Source organism: Camelus ferus, chromosome 31 (assembly GCF_009834535.1).
Source record: "Camelus ferus isolate YT-003-E chromosome 31, BCGSAC_Cfer_1.0, whole genome shotgun sequence".
Lineage (NCBI taxonomy): Eukaryota > Metazoa > Chordata > Mammalia > Artiodactyla > Camelidae > Camelus > Camelus ferus.
The window spans coordinates 10,000,192-10,023,836 of record NC_045726.1 but is presented as its reverse complement, the minus strand read 5'-3'; the positions used below and the strand labels follow the sequence as shown (position 1 = coordinate 10,023,836).

Sequence of the window (23,645 nt, the reverse complement as noted above, 5' to 3'; positions counted from 1 at the left end):
ATGCCATCACTAATAATCACCATGGAAACTGGAGATCTCTGATGTCACACTGCCCGTACCATTTCCAAAAGGGCAAATAGAACTGTCAATAGCCACTGTTTAAAAAGCCACTTAATACCTCCAACAAAATGATTTTTTTTTCCTTTAGGCAATTTTGGCTAGGTATCAGATCCAATCATCTTACTGCTTGTTTGCCAAGCTAATTGCTATGCATCAAGACAAACAGCTATTCCCCAAGCTCCCCTACTACCTTCGTCATAAGCAGCATCCTATTTGTGTTCTTTCAAGTAGAAAATTAACATGGCCATTGGCCAAGGATTGTGCCAGGCTGACAGATTACACAATGATGATGAGAAATGAGGAAAATGTCCGAGTGTTTGATGACAGAAACTGCTGAAGTCAGAGACTGATAGCCATTTTGTTTAAACCTCTTAAAAAGGCAAAGAAGAGGAGAGGGGGAAAGAGCTGAAATATAGGATGGGCAGACGAGCCACTGTGGGGACGAGGTCACTCTAAATCGTCGTGCTTGGAGTTGTGGGATCCCATAGCCACATCCACAGTCCCTACTACTGAAAAAAGTCAGTGTGCCTGGGATTTACGTGGTCCGGTACAGCTTCCTGGGGCTGAAACTAAGGGGTGCCCCAGAGCCCCAGATTAATAAAGTGATACGTGGGCAGAAAGTAACAGTTGTTTCATTGACCACAAATGGCTGAGATTTCCTTACTGGACCCCAGAAACTCTGTTCCAGGCTGTAACACGTGTCTCTGCGTTTGAGGTAAAGGGAGTTCTATTCTTTGTATTATAATCTAGTTGGAAAAAAGTGTACATTTGTAACTAGATCTGTCTGGTAATGGACTCATAATCCTTACCGAAATGCCTAGAAAGGCCTTTCCTCATTTGCCTTACCTGTTTGCTAATGGACACAGGAAGACTGCCAAATGCAAACCAGTCTGTGCCGCATGTGTTAATACAGGACTTCTCGGAGCGGAAGGGGAGAGCTTGTTTGCTCTTTTATAATTTGTTTCATCCCTTTACATAATTTATCTTTCCATGAATTATCCCCTATCCCTTAATTAAATGCACATTGTTAGGGCTCTGGATAGTCCTCTGTTTCTTTCATTTTGATATTCTGTTCTATGACATAACAGTAATCATACATTTTTTGAAGCATGTTCCAGTGGGGTTGTGTTGTGCTGGTGAATTTTTTTTTTTTTTTCAGAAACAAGAGTTACAACATAAAATACTGCTTTACTATAAGCACTTTATTAATTTCGGCATCATTGTTAATGAGACTAGCATTGATGACACAGAATACTGTTTGGCTTAATAACAAATTAGCTGAATGTTTGCCCCGTGGTGTCTGTACTGCAGCTGGACTGTGAAAGCATTATTGCACAGCTCGCCCCAGGACTCTTTATTCCCCGACTTCAATGTATTCATTTGTAGATGAATCCAGTACCAGGATACAGTACACTGCATACTAGTGCATTAGCCCCATCCCTCACTTGGCATCACATGACTGTGTTAATTCATTCATGTTTCTCCGGTATTCCTGAATAGGCCACTAGTGAGTTTCCACTGTTTGGATCTGATGGGCAACTGGATTTTTGGTGACGTTTCCTGGGCAGAAGCTAGGGATACCAGGAGGCAGTGGCTTGCTGGCACCTGAGAACCAGGATTTGGCGACTGCCGTTGCTCTTCCCAGGTCCATATGCTTGCTGTCAGGTCTTCTTGTGTCTGAAATGTCTTGGAGGACGGCGTCACCTGTGCTGTCACACCTACATGTGTGGACTTTTTCTCCCCATTCTTGTTCCTCTTCATTTGTGGACATTGGGAATGATGGTTGTATGCTTCTGCTCGGGTAGAGGAATAGTGTTATATTGTGTGGTTCCTAATGATCTTCCTGAGGGGTCTTCCTGAGGGGTCTTCCTGAGGGGTCTGGGAGCTTTGATATAAATGACTGCCTTTATTGTAAAGTTACACACTTCACAGACTTTTTTCTGGGGAAGGACGCCTTTTCCATAGTGGTCTAGCCATCTGCTACCTGCCACTAAGTCTCTTACAGTTTGTTGCAGTGTTAACTCCTTATCAATGCAACGTTCATGTGATTAGTACTGTTCTTTTCTCTAAATATGTGACATTGCTATAACTCATTCAGTTTGATAAGGCTGTTCTGTTTTAGGCCTGTTAGAGGCAGGGATTTGGCAGGTTCTTCCCCTTGGGGTGAGCAGATGGCTAAATAATGCTGGGAGACACTGATGCTGCCTTTTTTTAGCAACAAACAAGATACTGATATTAGCGAGCCATTTTAGTTTGGGCATTTGTAATTCCAACAGGACATACACAGGGAATTTCTTTGATCACCCTGGCTTAACCTGTTGTTTCTAACCAACGGCTCACATTTCCAGGACATTAAGTGGTGGACTTGGGGTTTTAGATCATGGCAATGGGATAGTGTTTCCTTATGCACCTCATTCTCTGCCTCCCAAAGTCACCAGTTGTTCAGTTTGTCCATCGTTCATGAAGGAATCACTGGTGCGTGGTATACAGGCCCGAAGCCCCAGACCTGCACCCTGCGTGGCCTGTTACCTCTTACTGCAGAGCCTACTAATTAGTGGTTGTTGGGTTATTTATTGTGGTGTAACACACCACTCCAAAATTGAGTGGCTCAAAACAACCCATTTATCTGCTCAGTGATTCTGTGGGTCAGAAATACAGCAAGACATGGAGAAGATGGCTCATCTCTGTCCCAAGATGTCTAGGGCCTTGGCTGGAGTGGCATGAATGGCTGGCAGCCGGCTGGGGTGGCTTGTCTGGAGTCTATCTTCTAGTTCGTAGTGGGTGCTCGGCTGAGACTGTCAGCATGGGCACGTTGGTCCTTCTCCACGTGACTTGTGCTTCTAGCATGAGGGCTGGCCTCTGGGATGCAGGAGGTGAGGGCCTAGGCTTAGAAGTCGCAGAACACCTTATATTCATTATTTACTGCTGTTTAATAAAAAAAATCACACAACTTAGTGGCTGAAAATAACAAGCAGCTATCTCACAGTATCTAGACATCAGGGATCTAGAAATGACCAGCGGGTGCCTCTGGCTCCGAGCATCTCATAAAGCTGCAGTTAAGGTGTCAGCCAGGGCTATAATCACTTCAGGATTCAGTTGGAGTTGAAGGGTCCACTTCCAAGTTCACTGTGTGGTTTCTGGCAGGCTTCAGTGCCTCATGGGCCGTTGGTCTCAGGGCCACAGTCCCTCCCTGTAGGGCTGCTCGTCACAGGGCACCTGCTTCCCCCAGCGGAGTGACCACAGAGACAGAGCCCGTGTGAGATGGAAGCCGCAGTCTTCATAACCTGCTCTCAGAAGAGAACCGAGTCAACCCACCTTGAAGGGAAAGAAAGGGTTTACACCTGACCATGAATACTAGTAGATGGTAAAGTTTGGGGGTTATTTTCGAGACTGCCTACCATGGTGTGACTTCTGCCCCATTCTCTTGGTTAAGGAGGTCAGCCCAGATTTACAGGGAAAGGAAAAAAATCGCACTTCTCAAAGGGAGAGGATCTGGCAATGGCCGTCTTTGGATACTAAGTGGCAGAATACATTTTCATTAACCTGTGATTAACAGGCACCCGGTCCCTTTCTGCAGGGAACCTAGTTAGCCTTCGCCCAGGATGGACTCGCTTTGGGCATACCTAGAGTCAAGGGCTCCTGTCCTGGTCCCGATATCAAGGTTTTCATACATTCCTGAAATGTATTTCCATCATGGCAGCACAGTTACACCTAACTTGTCCTAAGCAGAGTGTGGCCGGCGCCGCAGGAAGCACCTGCATCTGACCTTTTGTCTGCCATCTCTCCCATGAGGACATTCTTCTATTTTCCCTTCAAGCCTATCTAAATGTTTGATGCTTTAGGTCTACAATATTGGCCATTTATACCTTCCTGCTAGGTTTTGGAGTATAGAAGACCATCTCTGGGCTGTGGGTACATGCTTTCCCTAGGGAGAGCTGACCCTGATCTACATTCCTTCTTCCCTATAAACACCTGAAGATAGTAAATGCACCCTCAAGTCTCCCCATCCCCAATTTGGGGAAGTAGTAAGTTGTATATAACATAAAATTTGACATTATAACCGTTTTTAAGTGTATGATTCAGTGGCATTAGTTATATTCACAGTGATACGCAACCGTGACTGCTATTTCCAAAACATTTTCATCACCCCAAATAGAAACTCTGTCGTCATTAAGCAATAGTTCCCAATTCCCCATCTCCCAAGCCTCTAATACAGTATGTGTCCTTCTGTGTCTGGCTTATTTCACTGTCTTCAAGGTTCATATCTCTCTCTCTCCCTCTCTCCCTCTCCCTCCCCCCCCCCCACATGGGTTGTTTCCATCTTTTCACTGTTGTGAATAATGTTGCTGTCACGTTGATGTACAAGTAACCATTTGAGTCTCTGCTTTCGATTCCTTTGCCCAGAAGTGGAGTTCCTGGGTCAGTGGTAATTCTGTTTAACTTTTTGAGGAATCACCAAATTGTTCTCTACAGCTGCTGCATCATTTTACTTTCCCATCAACAGTGCACAAGGGTTGCAATTTCTCCACGTCCTTGTCTGCACTTGGTATTTTCCTTTTTTCTTGAATAGCCATTCTAATGGGTGTGAAGTGATGTTTTATTGGGTTTTGACTTACATTTCCTTAATAACTAACAGTGTTGAACATCTTTTTGTATGCTTCTTTGTCATTTGTTTATCTTTAGAAAGATGTCTATTCAAGTCCTTTGTGAAAGACTGAGGGTCTGCCCCACAAAACTAACTTTCATCAGGAAAGACAGACCTAAAGCAATTTGATAAATATGTCTGTGGACACTGCCATTAAGGAAACAAAGAGATGAGACAGAGAACAATATATTGGAGGTGACAGCAGATGTGGTCATCAGGAAAGACATCTCAAGAAGAACCATTTAGGGCTACACCTGGACGAAGAGAAGAGCCAGTCACATAAACAGCCAGGAGAAGAACATTGTAGGCAAAGGTAACAGCACACGTAAAGGCCATGGGCTATAAAAGCTTAGCATGCTTAAGGAAATGAAAGAACCCCAGAGTGGTTGAAACTTAATGATCAAGGGGCAGAGTGAAAGGAGACGAGTTTGAAGAGACAAAGAGGCACCAGACATGTAGAACCTTGCTGGTCATGGTGTTGAGACAGGAGGGAAGGGGGCAGGGCCTAACTATTAAAAGAATGACACAGCAATTAGCACCAAGATGGTGGAAGATTCAACTCCCAGTAGACCTTGAGCTTCATTATATGCTCATTGTAATACAACAGCGTGCTAAATGGTACTCCCACAGGCGCCATGACAGTTTCAAGGCTAACCATGAAAGGTCAAAAAGTAGGTTAGGACCCAATTCCTGGGAATGCCAGCCCCTTTCCCAAAGTAGTTGGAATAATCCTCGCGCTTGTTAGCATATGAAGTTACTGGCCTATAAAAACTCACAACCCTGCACCTCGTGCGCGGCCTTTCTCCTGCCTTTTGAGATGGCCTGCATTCTGTCTATGGAGTCTGTATCTATTTTAATGTAAACTGAATACCCACCCATATGCCTCATAGCCTCTCTGGCCTTCTGAGACGGCCTACATTAGGTCTATGGAGTGTGCACCTCTCTGAATAATAATAACCTAGTTTGAATACCATTTTAGTTTGCAAATACTCTGCTCCTGCACAGTCTCTCGCTCTCATTTATATTGTTATTGTCTTAGGTTACATCTTTATGCCTGTCTGACCTTTAACATAAATTTATAATTATTATTTTATGAATTTGCCTTTTAAATTATACAGGGAAAAAAGAGGACTTACACACCAAAAGATCAATAATATTTTCATATTTTTGTATTTACTTATGGAGTTACCTTTGCCAGTGTTTACTCATTTGTTCATTTGGCTTCAAGTTACTGTCTAATGTCCTTTCACTTCAGTCTGAAGCCTTCTTGTAGGGTAGGTTTAGTGGTAACAGACTTTCTTAGCTCTGGTTTATCTGGAAATGTCTGTTTCTCCTTTATCCTTGAGAGAGACTTTCGCCAGATAAAGCATTATTGTTTGACAGTTTTTTGTTTTCTCTCTGCACTTGAAATGTGTCGCCCTACTGCCTTTCTGCTCTCCACACTTTCTGGTATCAACTCTTCATCTTACTGAGGATCCCTTGTATGTGATGAGTCACTTCTCTCTTGCTGCTTTCAGGATTCTCTGCCTTTAGCTTTCAGCAATTTGACTGTAATGTTTTTCGGGCTGGATCTCTTTGAGATTATTTGCTTGGAACTTGTTGAACTTCCTTGACGTCTAGATTCATGCCTTTCATCAAAGTTTTTGTCCATTATTTGTTCAAATGTTTTTTCCTACCCTTTGTCTCCCTCACCTCCCACTGAGACCCCTGTGATGTGTGTTAGTATGCTTGATGGAGATGGTGTAACCCAGCCCCTCATCTTAGTTGTTGTACTTTTCAGCTCCAATATTTCTGTTTGGTTCCTTCTTATAATTTATCTTTGTTGGAGTCCCCTCTTTGTTCCGACAGTGTTCTGATTGCCTTTCGTTCTTTTTATTTTCTTTTTTAATTGAAATATATTTGGCATATAACTGTAAGTTTAAGGTGTAGAACATGTCGATTTGATACATTTATATTTTACAATTTCATTGCTCTTGTAGTAGTACTGACATCTGCAAGATCACACAATTATTTCTTTTTTGTGGTGAGGATAATTAAGATCTAGTCTCTCAGCACATTTTATATTGTCGTCTATAATCACTATATTGTGTATTACATCTCCAGGACTTACTTATCTACAAGTCTCAAGTTCATAAGCTTAAATAAACATCATCCCTCCTATTTCCCCACCCCTCAGCCCCTGGGAACCACCATTCTAGTCTCTTTTTACAAGTTTGGCTTTTGTAGATTCCACATGTAGGTGATACACAGTATTTGTCTTTCTGTCTGACTGACATTACTTAGCATAATGTCCTCAAGTTTCATCTGTGTTGTTGCAAATGGTATGGAAATGGATTTCCTCTTTTCTTACGGATGAACTGTATTTCATTGTGTGTGTCTGTGTGTCACATTTTTTTCATCCATTATCCACTGACAGACACTTGTTTCCGTATCTTGGCTATTGTGAATAACACTGTGTAACATGGGAGTGCATTTATCACTTCAATATCCTGTTTTTATTCCCTTCGGATGTATACCCAGAAATGGATTTTACTGGATCATATGGTAGTTGTAAATTTTTGAGGAACCTCTGTTTTCTAGAGCGTCTGCCCCCATTTACATTCTCCCAGTGGTGTGCAGGGCTTCCCTTTCCTTTGCGTCCTCACCAGCACTTGTTACCTCTTGTCTTCTTGAGGATGGTCATGCTAACAGGTGTGCGGGGACACCTCACTGTGGTACTGACTTGCATTTCCCTGATGATTCGTGGTGCTCAACACCTTTTCGTGTACCTGTTGGCCATTCAGATGTCATCTTTGGAAAAATGTCTGTTTAGTTCCTCTGCCCTTTTTTTTAATGAGACTGGTTTTTATTGTCGAGTTGTATGAGTTTATATATTTTGGATGTTAACCCCTTACTTACATGGTTTGCAAACATTTTCTCCCCTTCTGTAGGTTGCCTTTTCATTTTGCGGATTTCTTTTGCAGTGCAGAGGCTTTTTGGTTTGATGGAGTCCCACTTGTTGACTTTTGCTTTTCTTGTTTGTGCTCCTTTTGTTCTTTGTCCATGGTTTCCTTTAGCACAATTAATACAGCTGACTTTGATCTCGTAATCCCAGTGTCTAGTATTCCTCAGGCTTAGTTTCTGTCAGCTTCTTTTTTTTCTTGTGAATGTGCTTTAGTTTCCTAATTTTTTGTATGCTTTGCAGTTTGTTGTTCAGAACTGCACATACTCAAGAATTATAAGTCAGGTTCTCTCCTTACTCAGGGGTTGTCCTTGAGGGCTACAGTCATCCATTTGTATTTTTTCAAACTATTTTTGCAAAGTCAGTGATCTTTGTTGCGTGTGGTCACTAAAATTTCTGTTTCATTATCTCTGCAATTAGCCTGTGACCTGACAGGGATTTCCTAAACTGTCTGGATCTTAAAAAAAAAAAAAAAAAAAAGAAAGTTGGTGGTGGCAGGGGAAGGTGAGGGAGTATGTCTCTTCAAATCTTAGAACAGAAACCCTGGGGAAGCCAGCACAGCAAGGGCTGGGGGCGGGGGTGCAGAACAAAGGCAGGCGTCTGCGCTAGTCCTTCCAGGATTGTCCAAACCAAACAAAATGTTCAGCCCTCAACTGTTGGAGGACACCAGTTTACTGCCCAGCCTGGCTCCAGCCAGCCACTCTAGGATTGGGGGGTGGTAGGTGGTTCACATCTGCCCTCTTGCCAAAGTTCAGTGGCCTCTCCCTTCACTCCCCGGTTGCTGTAAGTGCCTTATCAGGTTCTGGTGTCCCCGGATAGTCGGCTCTGATTGTTTTTTCCAGCTTAATGATTGTTTCAGTAGATGGACTGATCTCTAGAATTTCCTACTCTACCATTTTCCTTCTTAAAGTCTCCTTTTTTTTTTTTTTTTTTTTTTTTTTTTTTTTTTACTATGAATAGAAGAAAAACCTTCCTACCAGGTGATAGATGGCAGTCTTTAACTCCTGCAGGAACACACTCATGACTTGGGACATGAGCAGAGTAGTAAAAATTATCTGTGACACAGCAAATACTCTGTGCAAAAATGAGAGCCATCGTTTTTGAATTAGGTGATTGTGGGCCCTCCTATGTCAGACTCCCCGTGAAAAGTAAGTGTCAGAGCTATAGGATGACCTCCAGCGTCTCCCTACTGTAAGTCACCATAGTAGCGTCTGTCTAGACTCTGTACCTGCTTTAGAAGTTACCAGCTTTTATTCTTTGTTCATTTTTATTTTGTTATTATCTTGGTATAACCATTTCAAAAGGGACAGGGGAACCTTTAGGCTGCTGGTCAACAGGTTGAATCTTAAACTTCTGAAATATTCTCTGCATCTTCCAAGGTGATGGAGAATAATGTACTAATGTGCTGTGTGAATGACTTGCAATAACTAGCTGCTTTGAAGAGCTAAGATTATGTGTGGGTAACCTTGTAAAGGTTTGTTTTTTTTTTTTTAACAGAATAGGGAAAAAAAATTCTTTTTCAGAGATTTAGGTCATTGAGTTAATTGGCTCATTTTCAAACATTCAGAATAAACACCTTTCCCCAACTCTGATATCAGTGTGCATTGTTGAAGAGTGAAATATTACCATCTTACTAAAAGATCAATGAGATGTAATAAAGTCCATTTCAGGAGCTAATGAACGAAACTAATGAATACATTTGCCTAGGCATATATCAAGCACTCAATAACTGTTGATTAATTGAACCCAAAAGTAATTAAAACAGTTCTTTGAATTTTATATTTCACTGATTTTTTTTTCTATTAAATGATCATGAATCATTCTCTCAATCTTTTGCATCTCATCAGAGATTTAAGTTTCAAAGGATAGATTTAGCATATTTTCTCTTTTTTCAAGTTTGGCTTTAGGAATGAGATATGGGCTCAATTTTAATTCAGTCCAGCACAACTAGCAATGAAGCCCAGCTTTGTGTGCTAACAAAGGTCATGTCAAAGAGCAGGAAGGTGCCTCCAGACTTCTAATTCATTTTCCTGCTTCAGACATGAAAATGTCTAAATTACTAGGCCAGGGTATTTCCTTCCTTGAAGAATTCCAAGAGAAAATTCTTTAATTTCCAGGCTCCTAGTATATACTCAGTAAATACTTGATCAGGTAAACTTCCTTATTTCTTCCTCTGTTGAATCACATTAGAAATTTCATGTTCTTTTTTGTCCAGTGGAATCACTAAACCCACGTCCTTGCTTAATTTTCCATATGCATGAAGAATTGATTTATTTCCACATTTAAACAAGCATTCATGTCATTGAAATAACTTGATCTTGCCCTCTCTTTTTCATTTTTAAAAGTTGACAGTAAACTGTAGCAAATGACAGCCAGGTTCATTAAATGTTAAAAATGAATTGCTTAACCAGTGTGTGTGTAATCCTCACTTAGGTCAAAGCATAACCACCCTCCAAGAAGCGCCCCCTCTTGCCCCTTCCCAGTCGTAGTCCCCTCCCCCTCCTTGCCATCTTCCTTCCCCCAGTAGCCTTTTTTTTTGTTTCTATTTTCTTCCATGTGTTTCTTCATAGTCCACTACCTAATTATGAATCATTTAACAATATAGTTTAGTTTTGTTTTTAATTTTAGATAAGTGGGATCATTTTAGTGTATTTTTGTTGTTGTTCAGGCTACTTTTGTGGAACACTGTCAGACTGAGTCATACTGTGTGTGACTGTGTTCATTCGTTTTCATGGATAGGCAGGGTTCCATTATTCAGATACCTCACAGTTTATCTGTCTTACTCTTGCTGGGTATTGGGGTAGTTTCCAGTTTGGGCTTATGAATATTTTTCTACATATATCTTGGGACCCAGAAACACATATTTCTGTGGAATATGTACCTAGGAGTGGCATTGCTGGATTTTAGGGAGTACATGTGTTCAACTGTAAGTCTGCAAAGTGGTTTCTAAGATGCTACCAATTTTCACTCCCACCAGGAATGTGTAAGAGTTTCAGTTGTTCAGTATGATGAGATGTAATGGAATTTCTCTGTAGTTTTGATTTACATTCCTTGATGACTAATTGAGTTGACTACCTTTTCATATACTATTGGCCATTTAGAGATCCTCTTTTCTGAACTGCCTGTGTGATATATTTTTTCAGAAATCCACAAGGCATTATTATTATTGTTGTTATATATAATTATTATTCACTTAGGTTCACTGGTATATTTACCACTTTCTTTGCTCTTCAGTCCTTGCTGCATCTCTGAGGTGATTTATTCATTCTCATTGACATACAGGATTCTGTGAATGTGGCTATATCACAGTTTATCTGTTTTTACTATTGATGACTAATTGGGTACTTTGCAAGTATTGTTTTCTCTGTGCCTAAAGATTTTATTTTAGTAATAATCTGCTGGTAGCAAGTTATTCTACTTTTGATTGTATGAAGTGTCTGTTTTTCTTATTCTTGAAGTAAGTTTTCACTTACTATACTTACGAGTATAGATTTCTGGGTTTGCATTTATTTTCTTTCAACATCTTGAAGCTGTCTTTCCCCTGTCTTCCGGCTTTTAGTGATGCTGTTGAGAAGTCATATGTCTTCTGTCTTTGAGGCTATCCCTCTGGCTGCTTTTATGATTTTTTTCAAATGTCATCTTTATTTTTAATTGTTTTCTCTAGTTTTACTATGATTTTCTAGATATGCATTTCTCCTACTGGGCCTTGCTTAGGTTTCATTGGGTTTAATTGGTAGTTGATTTTTTTTTTAAGTTCCAGGTAATTTTCAGCCTCTAATTCATATACTGACTCTGTCCCATTCTCTTACCCCCTCTTCCTGCTCCTCCAGTTAAACACACGTCAGACCTACTCATTGTATCCATGGTGTCTCATATGCTCTTCCCCCACCCATGTTATTCTGCTTTTCTGTCCTTCATTGTTGATAGTTTCTTCTGACCTCATTTACAGTTCACTGATTAAGTCTGATCTCCTGTTAAACTCATCCATTGAGGCCTTAGCCCTTATCTCTCAGTTCTCTGATTTCTGGTATCTTTTTCAACTCTGTTCTATCATGTTTTATAGTATCCTGTTGCTTTTAAACATTCTTAACTTCAGCTTCTGTCTGCACGTAAGTGGTAAGCAGAGCCCTTCTACAGCGGCGGCAAGTGTTTTCACATCTGGAGTCTGCAGGCTCTCACCTCTCATCGTGTTGTCTTGCTTGAAGTGTACCTCATGGTTTTTATTATTTGCTGAGCACTTGATGAGAGAATTCGCTTTCAGGAATACTACAAGACCTGGGTGGTGTTAGCTTCCTCCAAGGAGGGTCTGTTTCCTTTGGCCAGGCATCTGAGAGCACTCGCTGTCCAGGAACAAGGCTTGAGGTTTATCCAGGACATCTAGGTGACCCCTCCCCCCCACTTCAGAGTGGAGCCCTCCAGAGAACAGTCCAGAACGGGGCTGTTGTGCTGGGCGCCGCGCCTCTGCCAGGCTCTCAATTCAGACCCTTGTTCCTTCATTCCATCTCCTTGAGTCTTTTAAGCAACCCTGCCTCTCAGCTGCTCCCCCGCCTCCCACCCAGCACAGAGCCAGCCCCGCGCGGAGGGGAGGGAGGCGGTAGCGGGGCAGTGCGCCCGCCTCCCGGTGGTCACGTGACTGCGGCCCCCCGCCCCCCGCCGGGGTCTGCGGCCTCCGCGGGTCTCGCTGCTCTTTGCGGGCTGGCGGCCACTGCAGCGCGGAAGACGCGCCGCCGCCTTCCCAGGGCTCGCGTCTTCTCCCTGTTGTCTGCCCGACAACCGGTAACTGTTAGACCTTTGATACTTCTTAATGGAAGCATTTTTAATTTTGTCTGAATTTTTAAGTTGTCCTCAGCTGGGAAGTGGGCCCTAATCGGTGAGTCTGCCGTAATCAGACCCGAAGCTGCCTTTTCTGTGAGCTTAAACACTCCTGATTTGTCTGCTCTTCCTCTGCGGTCCAAGTGTCCATCATCGTTCCATCTTTGTTGCTTTTTTCCTCTAACCTCTATATCGTATTTCTCTTCATTTTAACAAATAGGTGACCACATTTATCAAGCGGTTGTTAAAAAGTATCCCCCTTCCCAGTAGTTCTCACATTGGTAAGCCATATCTGTTAACAAAGTTTTCTGTTGTCTGCCTATGTTTGCAGACCCTTTTATAGGTAAGTATTCTAATTCTTACTGAGCCTTGTTTATCAAAGGGAAATAAGGTTACATACTTGTTTCATCTAGTGATTTATCAAACAAAGGGCACCGAGAGACTGGACAGAAGTATAGGAGACAAGATGATCAAGACCAGTCTGATGTCCTTTCTGTGCTGTTTAAAAAAAAAAAAAAAAAACCACACCATGGCTGTGTTATTACCAGGGCCGACTTGATGTGTAAAGCCAGAGCTGGGGAAGCAGGGGCACGCGGTACCCGCAGCACAGGCGCCGTGGCGCCTCAGGAAGCCCGCGTGAGGCCTGGAGTTAAGCTGGCTCTGAGCGATGGTTCTTCTTCTGAGCTGTGTGACCTTGAGTCGTGACCCTTGCTGAAACTAGCCTTGCACGTTCCTCACAGGATAGTGATCTCAGTCTTGGTTGGTACGTGTGGAGCATCTAGCATGCAGCGCCTGGCGTGTAACTGCTCAAAAACTGTCATCTTCCTCTTGCTTTGTCCTTTAGAGTCCCTCGGCTTTAAAGCTGTTGCTGCTTTTGTTTTGAGATGGAGTTAGTCAGAATCACAAGCTATGTTGAGTTGAGGCTCACTTCCTGCTCCTGACTTACTTTCTCTTAAAGGGAATGTGGGTTTATTTTCAGTTTCTAAGCCTTTACTGTGGTGTGGGATTACCCACCGGAAAGAAAGGGCTGTGGTAACACGGAGAAACAAAGAGTTTTGCAGTTAAATCAGGTACCGTATTGACTAATTTACGCCTTTCATCCACTTCCTCTGTGTTTATTTTAAAATGGATTCTGTATTTTCTAATATAGAATCAGAGTAGAATTTAAGAAAACAGTGAGGTTTGTTCCATTTCCGTCTTTGATTCATCCTTAAGGTTTTGTGATCCCTTAACACACAGTTGATAATTATGAGCCAGCCCATGATTAACTGCTCTAGAGCCAGTGGCTACGGCACTTGGCACTTTTTAAGGTGATTGCCTCTCTCTCCTCAGTTTTTAGAGAAAGGGAAACGATCCCGAGCTAACTGGTGTGCAGCTTTCACAGAGGGAGGGGGGTGAGGACGCAGAGGCGTTTCTGCCCGCCTGGAGGGGCTAGAAGGCACTTGGTGCAGAGCAGTGCTGCCACCCTGGTCCCCACCACGCTGCAGTTCAGGGCGAGGCTGGCAGCTCTCGGCAGCAGCCCTGGAGCCACAGGCCAGAGGGCAGAGCTGGGGAAGGGAGGGCTTTCCCGCCCCGTGCTGCGCCTGGCCGGCTCTCTGCTCCTCCCATCCACCCGGAGCGGACGGTGTAATACTCAGCCCTAGGGCTGTGCACCCACAGCTACAACATCACCTATCATTTTAATGCCCTAGTTTTTAATATCAGAAGTCTATGCACACACACGTGTTTCTTTTCCTCTCCCGAGAGAGGTGTACGTCGTAGGGCAGTGGTGGAGGCGTGGAAGGTAAAATACAGAGGCTGGTCCCTGAAGCCGAAGCTCAGAGTGGCCCTCTAGGCACAATTCAGGGGATTCTTTTTTCACCTTCTGTCCTTTCATTGACATCATAGCTGGTAAAGTAGTGAAGATAAAAATATTTATCCTGCCTCCAAGAGGAGGGAGAAGGCCCCTGTGATACAGGTAAAATGGGGTTGTGGGTTTGGTAACTTGGAGGATAAAATAAGCAAGCATGTAGCCCGTCCTGCCCCCGACAGCTGCTGGCTCTGCTGATCAGGCCCCAGGACAGCTCGTCTGGCCCTCCTGCTCCCTCCCCAGCCCGGGGACTGGCAGAGGCGAGCCGGCTGTCAGGTGGGGAACTCGGGCACTTGCGCAGCCTGCCACGTCTCCTCAAGGGCAGGAGCAGCGTCACGCCGAGGCCTGTGAGACAGCTGCCCACGTCAGTCAGTCCAGGAGGTTGGCTGACGTCAGCTGTGAAATGTAATTGCTTTTTCTTGGCTGGCTAACAAGAGGAAAGTTACTGTGATGAGGACTGTCTCGGAGCCCTGCGAACAGGAAAGCAGATGGGGACAGAGTGTGGCCTTCACCCGGCCCTGGTGATGGCACGTTCCCTTCTAAGCTGGCTAAGAGTGCTCGGACTTTTGCCAGCCTGTTCTGCAGAGTGTAGAAACGAAGGGAGATCTTTCTTCACAGAAACAAAGAGGCACAAAGAAATACAAATGGGGAATATTTTTGTTTAGATGTTTAAGTAAGAGGTTGGAGTCCAGACTGGCTAGAGGTCAAATTTCTCTCCCCGCAATACTCAAAGCTTCCCTGAACCTGACGGTCCAGAAGTAAACCTTCCATCTTGGTGCTAATGTGTGTTGTCAAAAACAAGGACAGGAGCTTGAAAATGTGCCTTTCCTTCAGAAAGGCATGTAGCAAAGCCTGAGCGACTCTCCTCACGGTGGTGGTGGTTTCTAGGGCCCACCACCTGTGTCAGGGCCAAGGTCGGGGCCCTGGGGAGCCCGGGGCTTGGTGGGAATCGTGGCTGAGGAATGCTTGGTTGCACCCCAGGAAAGCTGTTCCTCTGACCAGCATCCGTAAGAAATCGGGGCACGCCAGAGCCTGGGGCTGTCCAGTCCTGCATCAGGGGAGGCGCGGCTTCTCTCTTACCTCTCAGCTGTTCGTGGTGGGCAGGTCGGGTCATGGCATGTTTGGGGAAGTAAAGCACATTGACCAACTGCACATCTTCAAGCTGGTAATGCCTGGGAAAGAAGACGGTAAAGATTATTCTCATCTTTATTTGAAAGAGGACAGTTAAATATGCCTCCAGTGACTGAGCTGAGCAGGACCAAAAAGAAGCATTAAATACGCTTTTTGACTTCACATGGGTAGAAAGCTAGATGCAGTAGAGGTCTGATGGATGAACTGATAACTCGGAGCTGGCTAGTGGGTTTGTGGAGGTCCAATATACTGTCAGCTCTCCCTCTGTGTACTTGAAATTCTCCATAATTGTTTTAAGTCCATGGGAAATGGCATCTGTTTTGTAAAATTAGAAGTATAGAACGCCAGAAATAGTTCTGAAAACTTTAGGGGCAGTTTTTGTTAGCGATAATAGTGTAAAATCAGAACGCTGCCTCCAAATTTTTAAGCTAACAAAGTAGGAAATCTGTAACTAGACTAAAGAGCCGTGCCCGTCGTCCCTTTTACGTTGGCTTGGTCCCACTCCCTGGCAGCTAACACACGGCCAGTTCTTTCTTTTCTTTTTTTTTTTTTTTTTAATACACTTCCCCGAGGAGCACATTTCTGCATATGTGCACAACATAACAATAACGGACTGCAGGACAAGTCTGCAAGCATTTATTGCATGTTGATTATATGCAGACACTGTGCTAAGCCCTGAGGATGGAAATCATGGACTTCAAAAGGCTCACAGTCTAGATGGGGCTGGGCATGCTAGTAAAATAGAGCACAGCGTGGGTACCAGAGCAGCAGAGCTCTCTGTGAGGGACACAGCCAACCTGGAGGGGGGTGGTTATGGATGTGGAGGGGGGCAGTGTGTGCAGAGGTCTCCTGGTGGTGGTGGTGTCCGAGTGGGGGTCCAAGGGGTGCCCCGTGCAGTGGCAGCTGCAGAGCCAGCTCCATGGAGCAGTGAAGTTATGCCTGGTTTGGTCACCCTGGACCGTGAGGAGTGAGGTCAGTTGTGGCAGGAGCTAAAGCTGAAGCAGTAAACCAGACTGGACGTGGAGGACTCTTGTGTGTCAGGCTGGGGACGTGACAGCAGGGGAGCGGCGTGGTCACCCTGATTTGTGGTTTTAAGTGGTGGCTTGACCTCGTGTGTTTCTCTCTTCCTCTTCTCAAGCTCACATGTCAGTTTCAGTATTTTCAGTTACAAGTAACACAGAACTCAACTCGATGGTTTAAACTCAGCATGGATGAACCTTGAAGATATTATACCAAGTGAAATAAGCCAGTCACAAAAAGACAAATACTAAATGATCCCACTTAAATGAGGTACCTAGAGTAGCCAGAGACAGAAAATAGAATGGGGGTTGCCAGGAATGGGGGTGGGAGCTTTGTTTAACAGTACAGGGTTTCAGCCGTCCGGGAGGAAGAGTTCTGGAGATGGATGGGGGTGAGGATTGCATAACAGGGTGAGTGCACTTAATACCACTAAACTGTACACTTAAAAATGGTAAATTTATCTTATGTACATTTTATTACAGTACCAAAAAAATACCAAAACAAAGAGGCTTAAACCAAATGGAAAACATTATTTCATAACAGCACCTGGGCTGAGCAGCATCTGGGGTGGTTGGCTCATGGTTCAGCGGTACCACAAAGGACCCAGGCTGCCTTCAGCCTCCCCCTCTGCCTCGTCCACACCTGTTCCATCCTCAGCCAACTCCCCAAGACAACTGCCCCAGTCAGAACTGTCTTCCCAGCAGACTCAGGTACAGAGAGCAGATGAGTGGCTACCAGTGGGGAGAGGCAGGGGAGGGGATTCAGAGGCACAAGCTACAAGGATACAGAATATACTGCACAGCACCGGGAATGGAGCCCACACTTTATAACAACTTTAAATGAAGTATAATTACAAGAATTTTGCATCAGTTTGTGGCGCACCTGAAACTAATAATTTTCTAAATCAGCTATACTGCAGTTAAAAATTTCTTCCCAAACCAATACCCAAGAAAGACTAAGAGCAACAAGAAAGGCTTCCAAAATCACAGATTACTCAGCACCTCCACTTAAACGCCCGCCAGCCATTTCCCTGGCAGCGTGGCCCAAACCGAGCTCCTGGCGTCCTCCTGCGCTGCTTCTCCCCACCTGTCTGTCTCATTAAACGGCCCTTCATTCTTCCTCCAAACCATTTCTTTACTCAGACCAGAAACCTTCGAGTCCTCTTGGGCCCCTCTTTATGTCACACCCTCCATCTGTCAACAGATTCTTTTGATGCTGTTTCCAGATCCCCCCTCCTCTTCACCACTGTGACTGCTCTGAGCCAGCGCCATCTCTGACCTGGAGTGTCGCATTCGCTTCCTAACTGGTCTCCCTGTTTCTGCCCTTGATCACTCGTTCATTCATTGAGCAGGTACTGGCTGAGCACCTAATATGCACAGCCATTGCTTCAGGGAGCAGCAGTTCTGTGGGTAAAACTCCCTGCCCTGCAAGAGCTTTCATTCTGTTCTCAAAACAGCAGTCAGAGTGACCGCTTTCAAGCTGAAGTCAATCATATCACTTCTCTGATCCGAATTCTTAGATGATTTATGTTGTCATCGGCACATGTAACTGATGGTGCGGAAAAGCACATTTGAATCTTAAGGTGCCTGTGCCTCTGCTGAATGCCGTCATGTCCCAGAGCGGAGTTCAGGCTGAATGTATAGTCTAAACCCAGAGAAAGTTTCTAGCATGTAGGATTCTAGCAACGGAAAGCACTGTAGTGAATGACTTCCAGGACATCTCTGTGATAATAATGGTCATTCCAGTAAGGGTTTCTTAACCATCTTCCTCTCATCCTACTCCTCTGCCTTATTTCACTGAATTCTGTGGGCAAATTGAGCTCTCAAAACACACTGAACATCTAGTAATTGGATGTGCCCCTCCTTGAATTTTTTTTTAATTGAGATGTAACATACATGCAATAAAGTACATTTTAAGTGTACCACTTAAGTTTTGCATGTCTGTTCCCAAGTAACTTCTAACCCAGATCAAGATACACCATTTTCGGCACTCCAGAAGACTCCCCTGTTCTTTCAGTCCCTGTCTTCTTCCAAACAGAACCAGTGTTCTGACTTCTGTCACTGTATGGTTTTGCCTGTGTCTGAACTTTGCACTGATGGACTCTTTTATACCTGGTTTCTTTTGTGCAAAATTAGGGCTGTGGTATTCATCCATGTTGTTGCGGGTGCTATAGTTCCTTCCGTTCTTTCACAGTTTAGTAAGTACCCCATTGTGTGAAAATACCATAACTTACCCGTTCTAGAGTTGATAGATATTTGGGTTATTTCCTGTTTTGGATATTATGAATAGCGTGTCTTTTGTTGGCTGTAAGCATTCATTTCTCTTTTCACTTGGGGAGGATAAGTGCTGGGGCACAGGGTGTGTTTATGGCTCTAGAGCTTTAGGAGATAATGCCAGTGATACAGCGGTGGTGCCCGTCTGCGGGCTGTGAGACGTCTGCCTGTATCCAGCGGGTCTGAGCAGCTGCCTGACCCGTCACATGTTCGTGTTTTTGTCTTCCCCCTGCTCCACCCCTTGCCATGATGTTGAACAGAAGTAATGACTAGAACACAAAGACGAGGTGAAACTGTGCAAGACGGAATGTCAGTAATCCTTGGATTAAAAGGGAAATTCTCCTGTGACCTGTTATCACATGATACGGTCCTGTTACCTCCATCACATCAGCTTCAGTTCCATTTTCTTAATACTTGAAAAATTTTGAAGGGAGTAAGAAACAAAACATGGTAGGAGATCCTGTTCCTAAATTGCAAGTGTTTGGGCTAAAGAATCAGACTAGACCAGGGAAGGCTAGCCATGCTGTGATGTCGCGCACAGTTCTGATCACGAGGAATACAGAGCAGTGAACAAGACATGCAGAGCTTACCCCTCGTGCGGAGGCCGACCACGCTCACGGCGCAGCGTGGGGAGAGCTGCGGAGGCAAAGCCTGTGAGGAAAAGCTCCACTGTCTTCAGTTACCTTATACACATACTCTGAATACCCCACCACCCCTGCCCCCAGAGGTGGGGGTTCTCCACACATCACGCAGCTCTGCAACACCAGCTGGGTGGCCCACGTTAACTCGGTTCTGACACTGCCTCCCTGGAGGTAGCAGCAGACCCCATAGGTTGAGGACTCAGTCCCACAAGACCAACAGGCTGTCAATCACAGGTTCCCACGACCCCCTCCTTGGGTTTGATTAATTTGCTAGAGGGACCAGCAGGAATAGAGACTGGGAAGCTAGGCAAAGAGCCAGACACGCAGGGAATTTAGAAAAATTAGCTCACCAAGGCTGAAGCCTAGTGTGTCAGGGACGAGTGGTAGCAAGAGACGGAGCCAGAAATAAAATAAGGCATCAGATCATGAAAAACTTTAAAATAATAACACCCAATGTTTCCAAGGAACTGGCTTTTTCCCAGACTCTGGACTGAACACATTTCAAGGACTATCTTATTTCATATTCAGCATCCTTAAAATACAGGTACATTATTACAGATGATAAAATGTAGCTTCAGAGAAATTAAGTAATTGGCCAAGGCCACGGACCTTAAAATGGCAGGTCTTAAACCCATATCTAACTGATCAAAAGTCCATTCTCTTACCCACTCCCATCAGTAATCCACACAAGCCATGCTTTATCCGCCTGTGAGCTCAGCTTCTTCTACGTGATCCTGTTTGATTGTAGAGGCTCCATTTAGGACAGTGTTTCTCAAACATAATATATAGATTCCTTTTAAAGAAAAAAAGTTCACATATCTTTAGTACCGACTTAAATCAGCATGTTCCTTAAATGTATGCAAACATAAAACCAGTGTAAACTCCTAGTGCTTATTACTGCTCATATATCAAAATAAATACACCAATCAGTACAAACAAAGCTACAGAATAGTGAAATGCAAACCAAGTAGCATGAATTGAATGTCATGGATGGTGTTTTGCTGAAATCTCCGCCCTGGATGTGTAGCGTTGTCAGCGAGGTCCCTTTCTCGGTCACATACCTTCACTGCTGGCAGCTGCGGGGACCCTACTTCTCTCACCCCTCCTTGGTCGGCCTTCCCGGAAGCCAGAGTGCCGTGCCTTCATCTGGAGCGTGGCCTGGCCTCCCCAACGTGAAGTCCACCCCTCATTCATCTGGGGTCGTGCTGCACTGTGCCCGCGAAGGGTTGTAAACTCACAAGCTCTGAAGTACGGAGTTTCTGTGTTTTAATGCAACTTGAATTCAGAGTTTTTAAAAGTTCCAAACTTATTACAGTGAGAGTCGATCTGGAGTGGAATTTGGTCCGTGGATGAGCGTGGGAGCGGGAAGGGGTCCGGCCAGGAGGGGCGCCTCGCTGGCTTTGGAGGGTTACTGAAGTTATGCTGACTAGAGACTTCCTGCTTTTGTTTTCCTGCTTCTTCCCAGGGGTTGGCACCAGGAATTATTACAGGAAGATTGGCTACAGATTGCAAGGTCCGTACATGGTAAAGACGCTGAAGTAACAGCTGTGCCAGTCTACCTGCTGCATCTGCTCCCTGGTAGAAAACAGATTCAGGATGTCTTGGATACTCAACAGAGAGGCCGAGCAAAACAGATGGACCGCACGCCCCCCCTGGCAAGGAGCCCCACCCTCACCCTGGAGCTGCAGGCTGGAAACCTGCTCAGGGCTGGGCATCCACTGACCAAGCGCTCGCAGCCTTGACGCTCAGCCCTCCCGCACTGTCCCCTTCTGCATGCTTACAAGACATCAGTCCTGTTCTAGGTCATGTATCCAGTTTCTAAATTCTGCATGAGGCCTGCAGGTGACCTACCACAACTCAGGCACAGTGACAAACACAAATTAATCAACTCGTTTGGACATGATAATCCACAAAATGAAACTGACTAGGTCATTGGAGGAAGAAACCTGGGAGTAACTTATTTATATGTACTATAGGGACAAGTCAGACTGGGACATGTGAAAACCTGACTTGTCCCTACAATATAAGCTGATCGGTGGCCTGTTAAACTACGTACGCATTCCAGCACAAGTTAAGAAAATGAGCTTTTGTTTTAATGGAAATCATTCTGGTTCCTAGTGCGGATGTTTGAAATAACAGTGTGATGGGGAGAGAAGTGAGTTGTTGGTTTGTGTTTTGAGCTTGAAACCAGCCTTTGTCATTTGGGGGCATACCGCCTACAAAGGGCCATCACCACAACATCCAGTCGGTTCCCATGCCCTTGACAGCTGCACAACAGCGTGGGCAGCTCTTACGCCCGGAGAAGCGTGCGGCTCCTCCGTCTGTCTGTCCTGAGCAGGCGGACTCCAGCCGTAGACAGGGCTGAGTTCCCATGGCCCTAAGTCAAGGTGCATGTCCACGGGAGCTGTTCCCTGCACTTCCTTTCAGGTGGATTCTGGTTGGTTTTAAACAGAGAAAAGTCAGCGTTAATCTCATGTATGAAAGCAAAAAAAAAAAAAAACCACGCCCAAGTCTAAAAATAAGAAACAGATTATTGGCCTTTTCCAAGGTTCATCATACAGAACTGCCTCTGTAACTTCCAGACAATCCACTAAGGAGACTCAGCCTTCAGGTGAGTTTAAGAGCGTGGCTTAACCCTGTAGCCCCTGATTTGTGGTACCTGACAAACATTTATTAAATGGCACTGATTCCCCAAAAGATTCGTAAAATAAAATCTCCAGCACACAGAGAAGAATCACGCCAGGTTTCTTCCTCTGCCCGTAAAGGCAGTGACGTTTGCCATGAGTTGACAGGTTTGGGTTTCCTGTCTGTGGCACCGTTTATTGTCTCCCGGGCGCCGTTTGCCGTTTTGTTAAACTGCCACTAGGCCGATGGCAGCAGCGTCCTCGTGGGCCCGCTGTGGACCTGCAGGGGCTTTCCATGAGTGCTGTTTGGGGGATTCAGCTACTTCTCAATGATGCTTGTTTTCTTTTTAAAAATAAAGTGATTAAAAAAGCACACACTATCCTGGCTGTTAGCGCACACGCCTAGAGACAGGACAGAGGGTGTGCTGGCCCCGGCTGGCCTGCGCCAGCTTCGGTCTCTGGGCCTCCGTTGTCTCATCCATCCTGTTGACCTAAATGGATCGAAATGTGTGACGTACAACAAGGCCCTTTGGAAACCTGTAAAAAGGCATTCACTTGCAAGGCTTAAAACCACAGAGCAAGGTTTTACAAGGAAAGTGCCTGGGAATTTACACATTTCTAATAGAGGTCAGTCACTGATTCATCTGGATTTTCAGCTCAGAGTCGGAATACCTCTGTCTAGCTTGTCCGCAGCCTGCCTTGGAGCGAGGCTCCAGGCTTTGTGCAAAGCTGCAGGACTTCTAAAGCTTCGCCAGAGGGTAGCGCTCCTGCAGCCTGTCAACAGAAATAATGAACAGTCTATAATAGGAATAGAAAAGTTTCATCTGAGGCAGACTGAGGGCTATAGACTGGAAGACAACCTCTCAATAGCTCCGAGGAGCTGCTCCAGGGAAGCACGGTTTTCAGCAGTTTTACGTCCTGCCTGGACAAAGAACATGAAACAAGTCAGAGATACATTCCATCAAGGTTCGAAAAAAGAAAAAAAAAAAAAGATCACGTACACAGAAATCAGCATGGCCTTGGCGTCTGGGAAGGGAGCCTTCTCATCCAAGGAGGACTAGCCTTGGCATCCCAGCAAGGGAGGCATTTAATTTTTTTTTTTAAACATGGACAGTCTTCTGGTCTGTGTGCTCTTTTCATTAATAATTAAAGCAGATGTACAGTGTATGTTTGATAGGCCACAAACGGGCTGTTTTAATTAGCAGAAAAATTCAGGTTAACTCCTGTATAAGCCAGAATGACCCAGACCTCAGTATGTGAGCATTTCTTTCATCAAGGGTTTCTGCCACGAGAAGCCTCAGCTTCTCCCCTGACTGCCAAGGACTTTTCCTGGCATCTGTGGCACTCGGCCCCTCCATGGCCTGGCTGTCCTGGTCCTCCCATAGCTGTGTGCTCAGTGGACCGCCTCACAGGAAAGGTCAGTTTGGCATGATCCTATTGGCCTCAGCACGAAACTTATCTGTATTGAACGGCTCCTTAGCAACCACCTCCAGCCCAATCAGATAGCTCTGCTTCTGATTCGCATTTTTCTTAAATCACCTGGGGAGGTTTTTTGTTTTTTTTTAAATCAAGCTCTTACTGAAAACAGACTGACATCTATTTGAATAGAAAATGGAATTTTTTTAAAAATACATTATCTCCAAGTGAAA

The 23,645-nt window shown here is 44.7% G+C and overlaps 1 protein-coding gene across 1 annotated transcript in view; it reads left to right on the top strand.

Annotated features, from left to right (window-relative positions):
• Positions 1 to 22,369, top strand: part of ELP3 (elongator acetyltransferase complex subunit 3) — an 80,898-nt gene extending 58,529 nt beyond the window's left edge. Inside the window, exon 15 of the mRNA XM_006181219.3 lies at positions 20,838 to 22,369. Coding sequence (XP_006181281.1) covers positions 20,838 to 20,914 — 77 coding nt within the window. The 3' untranslated portion in view covers positions 20,915 to 22,369. The remainder of the gene's footprint in view (positions 1 to 20,837) is intronic.
• The last annotated feature ends 1,276 nt before the right edge of the window (positions 22,370 to 23,645 follow it).